The sequence below is a fragment of the Gavia stellata genome, chromosome 13, assembly GCF_030936135.1.
Source record: "Gavia stellata isolate bGavSte3 chromosome 13, bGavSte3.hap2, whole genome shotgun sequence".
NCBI classification, from domain to species: Eukaryota; Metazoa; Chordata; class Aves; order Gaviiformes; family Gaviidae; genus Gavia; species Gavia stellata.
Genome location: NC_082606.1, coordinates 2,398,792 through 2,411,590, shown reverse-complemented (window position 1 = coordinate 2,411,590; position 12,799 = coordinate 2,398,792). Strand labels below are relative to the sequence as shown.

The 12,799-nt window shown below is 40.9% G+C and overlaps 1 protein-coding gene across 1 annotated transcript in view; it reads right to left on the bottom strand.

The window, feature by feature from the left end:
- NEO1 (neogenin 1) overlaps positions 1-12,799 on the bottom strand; it is a 215,823-nt gene that overhangs the window by 73,960 nt on the left and 129,064 nt on the right. Inside the window, exons 6-7 of the mRNA XM_059823584.1 lie at positions 4,844-4,998; positions 3,876-3,996 (exon numbers count right to left, since the gene is read on the bottom strand). Coding sequence (XP_059679567.1) covers positions 3,876-3,996; positions 4,844-4,998 — 276 coding nt within the window. The remainder of the gene's footprint in view (positions 1-3,875; positions 3,997-4,843; positions 4,999-12,799) is intronic.

Sequence of the window (12,799 nt, the reverse complement as noted above, 5' to 3'; positions counted from 1 at the left end):
AGGTTGTTTGAGCAAGTCATTCCCAAGGCACGACTAAGGACGTTCTCACTGGGACGTCCAGGAGTCCTCCATGGTGGTGTTTGCAGGAAATAAGAATGGACCATCTCTCTCTTAATCAATAAGACAGAGAGAGGCGCATCAATACTGCCAAACGCTGGCAGAGGGCAAGTGCAGAGGAACGGCGTAATTGAGGTTCTTCCCTTCCTTTACGTAGTTCTTAAATTCTCCCGAGCAGGCAGCGGAGCCACGACTCCCCCGAGGTACTTAGCGTCCAGGGGAGGGCCAGTGTCTGAGAAACGGGGACAAAATTTCAAACCTCAAAGTATTCTGAAAGCAGATGGGATGCTTTTCAACTCTCGTGCAGAATTCTGCACCTGAAGCTAAGTACAGAGGATATCGGTAGGAGAAGAGTATTTAACTCAGACCCGTTACCTGAATCCTACTCCCTCTCCTCCCTCTTTCAACCTTCTCAATCACAAACAGTTGTCCTAAAATCTCTTCTCTCAATGCCACAATTCTCTTCTACATATTGCAGAAAATGCCAAAGTTATGGATTCCCTACAGCCAATTAATTTTAGAGCACAGTCGTCTTTCCTAAACTTATTAATGGAGAATTACAGAATCTGAAAATAAAAAAGCCACTCCAACAAGCCATCAAATTACCTTAACCTTTTTAGCCAGTCAATTCTTTGTTCTAATATTTTCCACAAATAACTTCTGCATATATTGCGAGCTTTTCAGAATTAACCTCACATTAAAAAAAAGACCCACCCAAAAGAAACTTGTGTCTGATCAACAGTAATATTAAGCTCATCCTAGCAGCTGAGAGTCTGCATGCATACTGGTCGGTGTGGCTATACCCAACAGACACTCACACACATCCACGCACCAAAACTGTCACTGTGCAGCAGACAAGGTGACAAGGCAAATCACCAAACTACTGCCTCCTGTGCCATCAGAAATCCGCGTCCAAATCCAGAAACCCTGTTGTTGTTAGCAGATAACCACATCGTATACTTTATGCCTATCGCATCTAAAAATTGCGCTACCAACTGAGACTGAAGAAAATACGGATGCGGTATTTATTATTATTTCAGACCACTCTGAAACCCTTACAGTACAGCTCAATAAAGCTACGGGTGAAACAGTATCGTTCTACGCAGCAAAAACCAACACGTCGGAACATTTCCACGTGAAGGGTTTAGATTGAAACAAGTTAATGTACAGAAGAGACAGCTAAGTTCTGCTCTGATAGGTAAAGTGCAAACAGTTCTATTGGTTTATTTCTGTTTAACCTTTCACAGCATACCTCCCTCAAAGTCTGAGTAACTCTACCTTTTCCAACTACTCAAACTCATCTCTGATGGCAGCCAACTACCCCCTTCCTCACGGTCAAGCGTATCACAGTCGGTGCTGCAGTCCATTGACAGATGCCCACGCAACAGTCTTGGCCCATTTCTTCAACATTGCCCCAAAAAGAATGCACGCGGCCTGTCTGAGAAACTCCATAAGGCTTCTGCTTTCTAATATAAATTTATTTTATTCAAGATCAATTTGCTATGGTAAGGAAAAGGGCTAATGGGAAACAGTTTGTAAACAGGCAGATGTTTACCAATTCCGTTTAGGAAGGAAAAAACGGAACAGCAAGGGAAGGGACATACTGCTAATTGGGAAGAAGAACTTGGACGAACACTTAACATGTTGTCCTGAAATTACTTTTCAAATTGGCAAAGTAGGTATTGCTTATCATCAAGTACAATTTTTTTAAAAAAGCTTTCTGTATTAATGACTGAAGTGTTCAGAACAGTTTTTGCTCAAATTAGTGTGTTTAATTTTCATACCAAGATATCCGTCATGAAAGAAAAACTATATATGATACCTTCACCCTCTTCCCCTGAATATTGTTTCCTCCTTTGCTGTTCATATATTGTCTGAAGATATTAAAATACCAAATATCTATATTTTCTTCAACTGCGTATACCAGTTTTCATCTATCACAACTGAGTAAGACACAGCACATTCATTCCTAGTAGCACTACTTGTTACGCCACTACTCAACAACAAAAGAAATAGAACGTGCTTTCAGCGATGTACCATCAGGTTATCTCTACCGTTGGGAAACAACAATATGCATCAGTGTTACAGAGGGAGTGCACTGTTAAAAGCACTGCAGGCCATGTAACAGAACAATACGACTTCGGGGGCGTTATCTTTACACCCGAATGAGACTCCGCCAACACTGCATCCATAATCCTTTGGCAGCATGCAAAAGAAAAAGGACAGCATTATAAGGCAAAGTCCTTCAGCAAAACAGGACAGGTTGCCGGAGTAGAACAGGGAGGAGAAACCACTGGGCAAACAACAGGGGAGGGAAAGGAAGAAGAGTGAGACCACAGGAACGAAAATAGTAACAGTAATAGTAATTTATAAACCACTACTGGGAACTGGGTGAAAGTAGAAACTTGGGCAAGGCTTCCAAACCCAAGCACATCAATTATTCCGTATTTTTCAAACGTGGAAAACAGGCAGTAATGCTTCCGCTTGAAAGATTTGGAAACGACTCAGGTGATTCATGCATACAGCAGAAATAAAATCACTTTTAATTTTTCTGGCAACCTGATGACAGTAGGCCATTGCTGGATCCAGACGCCTAACACTACTTGAGAGGCTGAAATCCTACGGCTCCATAGTATCAAAGCTACTGAATGCAGCAGAGGGCACCTTTCATTCCCCAAAGAATTGGGGAAAGTACACGCATCTCTTCAGCCAGCAATGAAACACACCCATACCCAAACGAGAATTTGGAAGAAGTTGTAAATGCACAACTACTCTACCAAACAATCAGAAAAGAGATGGAGAATCTCTCTCGTCATGGCACAGTTTACTCTCTGTACGTTGAACGCCAAAACCAGGTCTAGCAGATTCACCTCTGTTAAAATCGCAAGCGTGAAGTTACGTCGTGCCTCTGACCATACGTAAGACTGGTTCTCCTAAATCCTTTCCATCCAAATAAAAAAGAAATTAGAATTTTGAAACAATACCCCCAAAAAGACAGGCAACACAAAAGCCCCAAAAAGCAGAGAATTAATATTTTCTTGTCTGACTTGTCTCTCCCCTCATCCCTCTTACTATTGGTTTTCTTCCTTGTGCTCTTAGAAATTATTTTTAAAGAACTGTGCGACCTGAAAGAGCAAAACAAGCTGATGCCTTAGCAACGATATTTGTACTATCTTTTTTTCTGGAAGATAGTAGGTCTTTAATCGTAACAGCAATTATTTATTCTCTTTTAACATCCAAAATATGCAATGCAGGACATGGCAAGCAGGTGAGCATCGTTAGTAATTCCACTGACTGGAGCACAATAACAAATATTTATCTTAAACTGCAGCTGTAACGCAGAAAAAACTTTGCAGTTGCAGTTTGCAGAAATGACAAAGCTTACTCCATTTTAAACTAAGAGCAAAAAAAAAACCTTCTGACACTGGATTGACTTTGGCGTAACAGATTTCATTTGCGGTGCGCTCCATAACTACTGCTTCTTCACTTTTGTAATGTCAGTGATGGTTTTCATTTCAGTTATCCTGTTATTTTTTTCAAATCTCCGCATGCAACAATATTTCAGATCTCTGGCTACGGTTTATTATCGCACTAAATATCTTTGACATATTTTCCAAAATACAGGGTGACTCCTGTAGAATTTCTTAATTTCTCCTAAGTAACTTTAAGCATACAGAAGACAACACTGAACCACACTCCTATGATTTAAAAAACCCATCCTAGTCTAGCTGAGCTAGATATAACACATCACATGGAAAAGGTCCCTCTAAATTGTTCCTCCCCATCTTTTGGCACTGCACTGTCACGGTTTATCTTACCAAGGTCAAGTATTATCAGCTGGGCTCCAGCCTGGGCATTTCCAACATCATTTTCTGCAATGCACTGATAGAATCCTTCATCTGATTTCACCAGACCCAAAACTTGCAGATTATGTTCTTTCTGAAGAGTAAAAGAAAAACGCAACACTTAAAAATGGGCTGCAATCGCAAAAACAATGGTGTTATTATGGCACGTTACTATGACAGGAGGAACTTCTGAACAGTAACATGGAAAAGTATATTTGAGTTCCCGTCAGATTTCATCTCTTTTGCACTGAATCCTCAAATTATATAGTATCGAAAAGCAGCAGAAGCTCTTACTAATGGCTATCGTTTTCTAGCATCAAATATCACCGGCAAGTCGTAACATTTCCGCAGCCATTTTTACGATATTTTAAGCACTGAATATAACCGCATAGCTCACTGTAACAATCCTACAACCTCATGCATACCCAATTATACAACCATTAAGTTCTCAACCATGTCTCGGTAATGACTTTCACTACATCTAAAATTTCCCTCTAGAAGTACCGGTGTGCCAAAACTCATCATCCACTACTCAGTTATATTTATATTTAAACTCCTGTTTGAAATTGTGATTTTCATCGATCACAGACGACAGCAGAAACCACCATCAGTCAGCGTTCACGGCGAGCTTGCACTTTGCCAGGTTCAACCAACAAACACCGTTTCGTCATCGCGCGTGTGTCTGTCTCTCACGGAAAATCTAAGCTATAAAGACATCAACTCATACAATATAAGCAGCGTGCCTTAGCGTTGCAGTAAAACGACTGAATTACGGAGCATTAAAGGTTTCGAGAAACTATTTCTCTTCCAGGCCCCAAACATCAGTAGTACAAAGATAGGAAGCTGGTCCTATAAAAGAACCTAGCTTTCATGCGTATGCGTTAGAGGACTAACAGACAGGTCAACAGCTTAAAAATCTGCAAAACGGACAATATACTTACAACTATTTTGAAATAGTCACTCGGGATGACCATGTCTCCGTTCTTGACCCATTTCACAGTTGGAGTAGGTTTTCCAGTCACCTCACACTCAAACACGATGTCCATAGATTCATGAGCATAAATATTTGCAGGCCGCTTCAGAAATTCAGGAGGAACTTCAAATAAAATGGAAGAAAGACAAAAAATGGTGTTAGCATCCACAAAAACACATCAGTTGAGCTCCTACGCAAACATACAGTAAGACTGAACACACAAAAAGACGGCTGCAGGGACTCTAGCGTGAACAGTAGCAATGTGGGCAGAAATCTTCAGATCAGGGTTTGTTAGAAGCTGGTACAAGCTCTGCGTTATCTCAAAATTGGGCCAGTTAAACGGCCAGCCATTTTAATCTGAAACGACCCCTTGAGAACACATGAAAGAAGAAAACGAACCAAGATGTCTAAAGCGTAAAGTTAAAGAGTATTTTAAAACTGAGCCATAGATGCCATTTGGAAAATAATATTTCCATGGTTGAAGAACACGTTGCAGTCTCTTCTCTCCCGTAGGCATATTGCTGCATGCTGAAGAGACCACAGCAGGCAGCGGATTTCAGACAGCGTTCACACTTCCCTCACCAACTCAGAGTTCGCCTGAGCAAACCATTTAGTGCTTAATTGCGCAACAGTTTCACGCCCCTTTCACAAATAAAGACTCTGGTGGGATAAGCTCCCCGGCAAGACAGTGAAAGGTTATACAAAAGCCTTCACCCCATCCGGCAGCAAAGTTTATTAATTTATAGAACAGAAAGATATAGTAAGCTAGATTTGAAATTTAAAAGATCAGGCTATGATGAAAACAGCTGCCTAGAACATTTTCAGGAACGTAGACTTTGATGCCCAGTAAGTCCATCCAGAGCTCCATAAAACACAGAACAGCGGTCGTGCACTCAAGCTACGTTACACAAGAGGATATCATGACTAGGAACAATTTCTTTATTCAGACAAAACTGCGCAGTTGATACAACAGAAATTTTTCAGAGAGTTCTTTGTACTCAGTACTTGGAGTCAGTAGGTAACCAAAAGGTAAAATTATAGAAAAAAGACTTTTTAAAATGAACGGACACAAAACTAAGATGAAACTTTCCTAGGGTACCATTGCCTTGTCCTTCTGTGAAGAAACTCAGCTTATCAAATACGTGGTGCTGTATTTAGCCAAAGATTTTCTCCTCTGGTTTGTGTAAGCCCAAGAAACAGGACTACACACGTACCTTTGTATCATAATAATAACGTGCTACTGATATGTATGACCAAAGACGTGTATTGCGTAACGCAGTACAACAGAAAGGTTCTTCATTTAAGACATGTACCCAAGTTGTTACATCTCTGGGTCTTGGCTGCCTTTTCATATGTCCTTATGTACTCAGAGTAAGACGAATTACGTTAGAGATATTTAAAATCCATAAAACCTCAGAGATATGGAATTTTTTGGTGATACAAGCCCCAAAGCGTCCAATGCGCAGACATGTTAAAGAACTTCTGTGACTGAATGTGCCACTAAGAAGCATCCAGCTGCGTACGAGGACTCTCAGCTTCTTTAGCTTAGGGGCAGAAAGAAGAGCTGTTTGCAGGCACGTACAATCTGAACATCATCTATTATGTAGAACATTCACCTATTTATTAGTTTTTACTACACTCACCGGCATGGGGGCAATTTGCTGGCTTACATTGGCGGGTCTGATTGTTCAGGTTCCAGGAAAGTCAAAAGCGGCCTTTTGTCTTTTAATATTTATCAAAGAAAGTCAATATGGAAGGGCCGCAGAGTTTAGGCAAACATTTCGCACGCTTCACCTATCAATGGGACTAATGTCGTGCTAGGGAATAAAGGAATACTAGATCATGTTTTACTTCTTCCTATGAAATCATTGAAAAGGTTTATAGGTGGATTTAATATTTTTAAAAACTGATAGCTGGAGACAAGCAGTTCTCAAAAAAACCCTCAAGTTTTGGATTATGAATTAAATAAGAGAACATTAACATACGGAAGTATTTGTTTATCGAGTGAGAAGATGGCTTAACTCTTAGATAAGCATATAAACCTATACCAGAAACTACATAAAGATGCGCATACATGTTTGCTGCTCAAAATCTCTCATGTAGGAGCAAAAAACTGGTTGGGGCTGAGTTCAGTTGCCGATGACTTCAGACGTGCATTTCATATAATCATTGCCACAAATTTACCAAAGCCACCACAAACTCCACCTTAAAATGATGTAGATATTTTTGTACTTACTAGCTGTATCAGATGGCTGTCATAACCATATATAACTCTGACATTTGAAAACCGTCTTCTGAATTTATTGGTGGCCAAATTGCGATTACTTATTCTTTCTGAAAACAGCACCTTTTATTCTAGATTTTTATTTCTTCCTGGCATTTAATCCTTGGCATTTTTATTTACTGTGAGCTGCACTTTTTCTCCACACCCTTCCCACATCCCAGCCTTTATTTTGGCAGGCTCAACAAGCCACGTTCGCTTAGTTCTGGTATGACAAGTCACCCGCACGCTCCTCACAGCACCTCTGTAGTTGTTCTAGTTTGAATTAATCTTCGTAGCCTGCAGAGTTGCAATTATTTGCATGCAATTTCAGATGTGTCCCACCAGTGACTTGAAAAATGGCATAAATACGGTGTTATCACTGCAGCAAATATCTTGCCCAATTCATTCGACTACTGTATTTGCCCTTTCCTAGACGCATCGTACTGCTGTCAGCCTGTGATAGATCATTGCTCTCTCATCGTTAGCCATTTTTAACTAATGAGTAATTTTGTTCCAGTCTGCTTGATCAATACTTTATGTTCTCATTTCCTTTCCATCTCTTTCTCCCTGTGTATACAGACACACACACACATCAATTCTTGAAGTGGTTATATAGTTGAAAAAAGGGGACATAAAAATTGGAAACATGAAAAGTTAGGTTTTCCATGAATGTACAATATACATGTATATAAAATGCACCCTATTTTCATAATGCTCATTACAGGCTAACATTTAATTCCTTAGCCACATATTAAACTTATTACAGGAATCCTAATAAACACAAGTCAATAACATTCACTGTCAAAAGCACAAAACTTGTGTAAAAAAATTAATCTGATGACCTCAGAATACATACAAATTGCTATACTGAGTAGCTACACCGTAAAACTCAAGGATGAGAAAAGGGATATATAAGAGAAGTTCAATAAAATCACGAGTGGCTTTTAACACAAAAACCAGCTGCTCTGGGTTCAAGACTGCCTTTACTGAAGTTGGCTACTTTATCAAAGGAAGTATTACGATACAATTTACCTTTAATTAAACCACATTTTTATCCAGTTTTCCTTCTACTTCTATGTGTTCAAGGGTTACCTCTTTCAAAAGCGTATTTAGATACCCTTTTATTTCGGAAACGATGAGCATCAACATCCCAGAGGAGACACGTCAGACCTTCCCTGAGTAAGAGAAGCATCAGAAAGGGCAAGTCCCTACTCCTCAGCGCACACACGTCATCTGCCCAGCACAGACTGTATGACGGCAGGACCCTATCACAAAGTCTTGGAGACAGACGTCTCTAGCGGTATTCCGCCTGTTTCCCCTTTGAGTATGTTGCCAGCAGTTCAGACTTCCCTCAACATCCACCTACTGGGTAAGAGACTTCCATGATACCTAGCAGAAAATAGGTAGCTTTTTAAAAGCAAAACAAAAGTTGAACCACGGAAGAATGAACAGCAGTAGTTTGGGAACGGCCATCGCTAATCTGAAAGGCTGAGAGATGAGTGGAGGGTGAGGAGGAGGGAGGAGCACCATAAAGGAACTGATGGACCATCACATCCGAAACAAAATTAGCGCATAGTGAAGTTCTGGGATTATTTCTGTTTTCTCCACTAAAGTTTAACTTGTAGTGAAGGTATTTGGAAAGTACTCAAATATCTTTAGCAACTGATATCGCTTTAACTTGGGGCACCATCCACAATATTGAGATGCAATCCACATTGCTCTCAAATATTTTTGATTTAGGAGATTAAGAATCTGAAACACATTATTTTTTCAAAGTGATTTTGCTTTTCTGGCTCATGGGGTGAATGCCAAGCTGCTTACAAAGGGATAATAATATGAGAAGTGCTCACTTTATTATCATTTACTTTCCAGTTAATGAATTAAAAAATGCTTTTAAAACACACATTTCTAGTTTAACTATGTCAATGTTTAGCATTCGCACAGATTGACACAATGCAAGTACAGATGTTTGTGGTGGAGAAGTTAAATTGATAACCAGAGAGCAAATGAGCCAATTACCATCTAAAATAAGATTTGGAACGGAAGACTATGTGTTCCGTTACCAAACAGATAATTAAACTTCAAAGAAGACTTGGCAGCTCAGCCCGCTCTTCTATCCCTCTTAATGTTAGCACGCAAATAACAACTATTTAAATTGCAAGATGCTTGCACAGAATTTCACGTGCACTGTGGTACCCTTAGAGAGTCCCTATCCAACAGTATCTTCCAACCTTTTGCAGATTTAAAAGACAAAATATTTTGATCACAACAGCGATCAAAAAAGAAAAGAAAAAAACAATCCACGTCACCAGTTGATTCAAACATCTAAGCTAGATAGAAATAGAATAGAAAAATAATAGGCTTTTTTAAGCCAACAGCTGTAGAATGGTGGGAAGAGCTGAGGAACTACACCGAATTGCACCCAAGTTGCAGTGGAAAGGGGAATGGATGCTGGGCATGGATCCCATTCCATGAGTACAGGTGATGAGAAGGAAATGGAAACCAACCGCCCCGACTCTCTGCTCCTCCGTCTCTTCAGGTATAAGAGCGGCGAAAGGCAACACACTGCCACGAGGGACTGCAGCTCTCATCTTCTTCATCCTTGTGCACCAGCACGATCCAACACGGCGAATTCACAAAGAAAAATGTTGGCTTCGGATCCATATTGTCTGTGCGTTGTTTTTTAAGTGCTCAAGGATTAGAAACTTTGAATAACTATGCAGAGAGTGTTAAAGCAGCATCATTTATTCTGAACTTTACAGAACGACTGTTTCTTCAAATGTCTCTTCAGTGGTCAGTTGCTCGTTTCTGTTCTCTCTCATTAAGGCAGAAGTTTTGTGGCCTTCAGGGCCATAGTTGAAAGAATCTATTTTCAATTCAGCCATCTGTACTGCTTCAAATGAGAAAGAAATTAATTACATTCAGTCCTCCTCTCCGTCTCTTGAATAGCTTTCCTTTCAGTCTTACAATCACTGACGTAAGAACAAAGGTTTCTGGTTTCGCAATCCCATTTCAAACCTGAAACATCTCTAACTACAGAAGAGAAGGAAAAATTTGAGGTCTGCGCAATTAACTAATCAGAACTTTCAACTTTCTTAGTTATAAGCACAATCAACCTTCTCCTACAATGACCAAATCAAAATGCTGCTATTCTAGATAAGACCTCATTTTTATGCATGGTAACCTTTCCCAAAAGTCAAATCCCCTCCACGTTCTCCCCAGAAGGAGGAAGAAAACCCTAACGGTGGCAAAGCAGTGATTCCTGATAATCAGACTTGAGCAGCAAAGAAAACCTTGCAGAGGCAGAGAAGTGATCTCAAGCAGGCAGGCCATTTATATCACCACAGGAAGAAAAAGATATACAAGTCTAAACCATTTTTTTTACAAAGTATCCAAAAATAAACTAAGCATTATATGTCTAGTACTCCTCAAAGGACAGGCAGCTGCACCGTTATCTCACTTCCCAATATATTAAAACACTGTCTGTCGGACCTGAAGCGTGCCAGAATAGTCTCATTTTGACACAACAGAAACAGATTGCAAACTACACTTTGAAAAGACTTATTCTCTTTTTAAAAAGCATTAATAAATACGCTGTTGGTCCAAGCATAGCATCAGACAAAGACAACGTACACAGGATCAACTGGAAAAGGTAGATATCATCTCTATTACAGCGTTTTGCTGTTTCCCCACGTCCTCTATCAGCTTCCTCGGTCCGTGCAGATGAATCACTCTCCTTGCTCCCATCAACTCACCCAACTCCTGCAGACATGACTCCGCTGTTAACTCCAAGTCCCTTAAGAGCTATGTGCCTATATAAGCATCCTGTAAGTATAACGTGCTGGCTCACAGCACAAGTGCAACACCCACTTCGTGGTCCTCCCTAACTGCACCACTAACCAAAGGAGCTTTGGACTAGTCTAAGCAGGTCTCTGGGAAGTGCGGAGTGGTGGAAAGCATCATCGCTAAGTCAGGAGAACTTCTTCCACCTGTGATTGCTGTCTGAGCAACTTGCAGCAAAAACCAAGACCTTGCTCAGCATCGCAGTATCACAAATCGACAAGACAACTCACACCAGGATTAAATCTCCTGATTAAGTACGATGCATCTGTTCTGTCACCTGCTGTTTGCTGTAGCATGAACAAAGAACATGCATTAACCCCGCTGTAGGACTATTCCCTTTGCACACTGATGCAGCATAACAACTTCTCCAACAGCTTAAGGCAGCCAAAGGACTGACTTGCAACCACCGAATTTCCAGATAGAAATTGTCACGGACAAGACTGAAGTGGCCATTTCTGCCTCCTCAGCCACCTACAAATGCCCTCAATCCCCAAAAATTAGAAATGTGTTTTCTGAAGTCGCACAATTAAATCATAGTTCTTGTCTACATCTCTTTATCGTCTTCCTTCTGTACTTGTGCCCATGACAAATATATCTCTATCAAGCAATGCTTACCATTCAAATGCAAAAGCAATTTCTAAATCCAAAAGTTCTTGCATACGCGGAATAGCAGATGTAAAAACTAAGTAGACCAGATAATTTTTCATATTGTGTCTCCAATCAATCACAGCTTAAGCATTCATGGTCAAATGAGCTCCCTTCTAGAACTACGTTTCTGGTGCACACTCTGGGTAGAGCCCCAATCTTGTATGTCAGTTAACAATCAGGATCACCAATAACATTTCAACTGGGCATTTTACTGTAAAAAATGTTTCCTATCAGCCTAAAATGGTAAGCCCTGAGGAATTTTATGTTCTCCTCCAGGGAGAAGAAGATATCCCATTAGGGTATCCTATTAGAATCCGTATAAAGTCAAACTTAATTTTAACAACTGCAGGTTTGTTTCCAAAAAGGATATAACTCTGCAATGTGATGACCACCCTGGGAATCCATTCAATCACACCTTGAATCAGTATTAACATATTCCGCGGTGTCACTGCAATACGTAAGACGGTCTCCAAACCCTCCTGTCAAGTGACAAACCTTTCTATTTTAGTAAGATGCTTGACAGGATTTGCCAAACTGGAGGGTGTGTTAGTGGCTAGTTCCATCTCCAAATCGGAGCAGAGGACACCATTTCATTGCCTGGGATGTTTGCTTTTCACCGAATCACAGAATGAGGGGGGTTGGAAGGGACCTCTGGAGATCATCTGGTCCAACCCCCCCCCAGAGCAGGGTCACCCAGAGCAGGTTGCACAGGAATGCGTCTGGGCGAGTTTTGAGTATCTCCAGAGAAGGAGACTCCACAACCTCTCGGGGCAGCCTGTTCCAGGGCTCTGCCACCCTCAAAGGAAAGAAGTTCCTCCTCATGTGTAGATGGAACTTCCTGTGACCACGTTTGTGCCCGTTCCCTCTTGTCCTGTCACTGGGCACCACTGAAAAAAGCCTGGCCCCATCCTCCTGGCACCCACCCCTTCAGTATTTACAAGGATTGATAAGAATCACAGAATCACTAAGGTTGGAAAAGACCTGTAAGATCATCAAGCCCAACCATCAACCCAACACCACCATACCCACTAAACCATGTCCTGCAATGCCACGTCCACACGTTCCTTGAACCAAGATCCCCCCTCGGACTAAAAAGCCCCAAGTCCCTCAGCCTTTCCTCAAAAGAAAGATGTTCCAGTCCCCTAATCATGTCTGCAGCCCTTTTCAGCG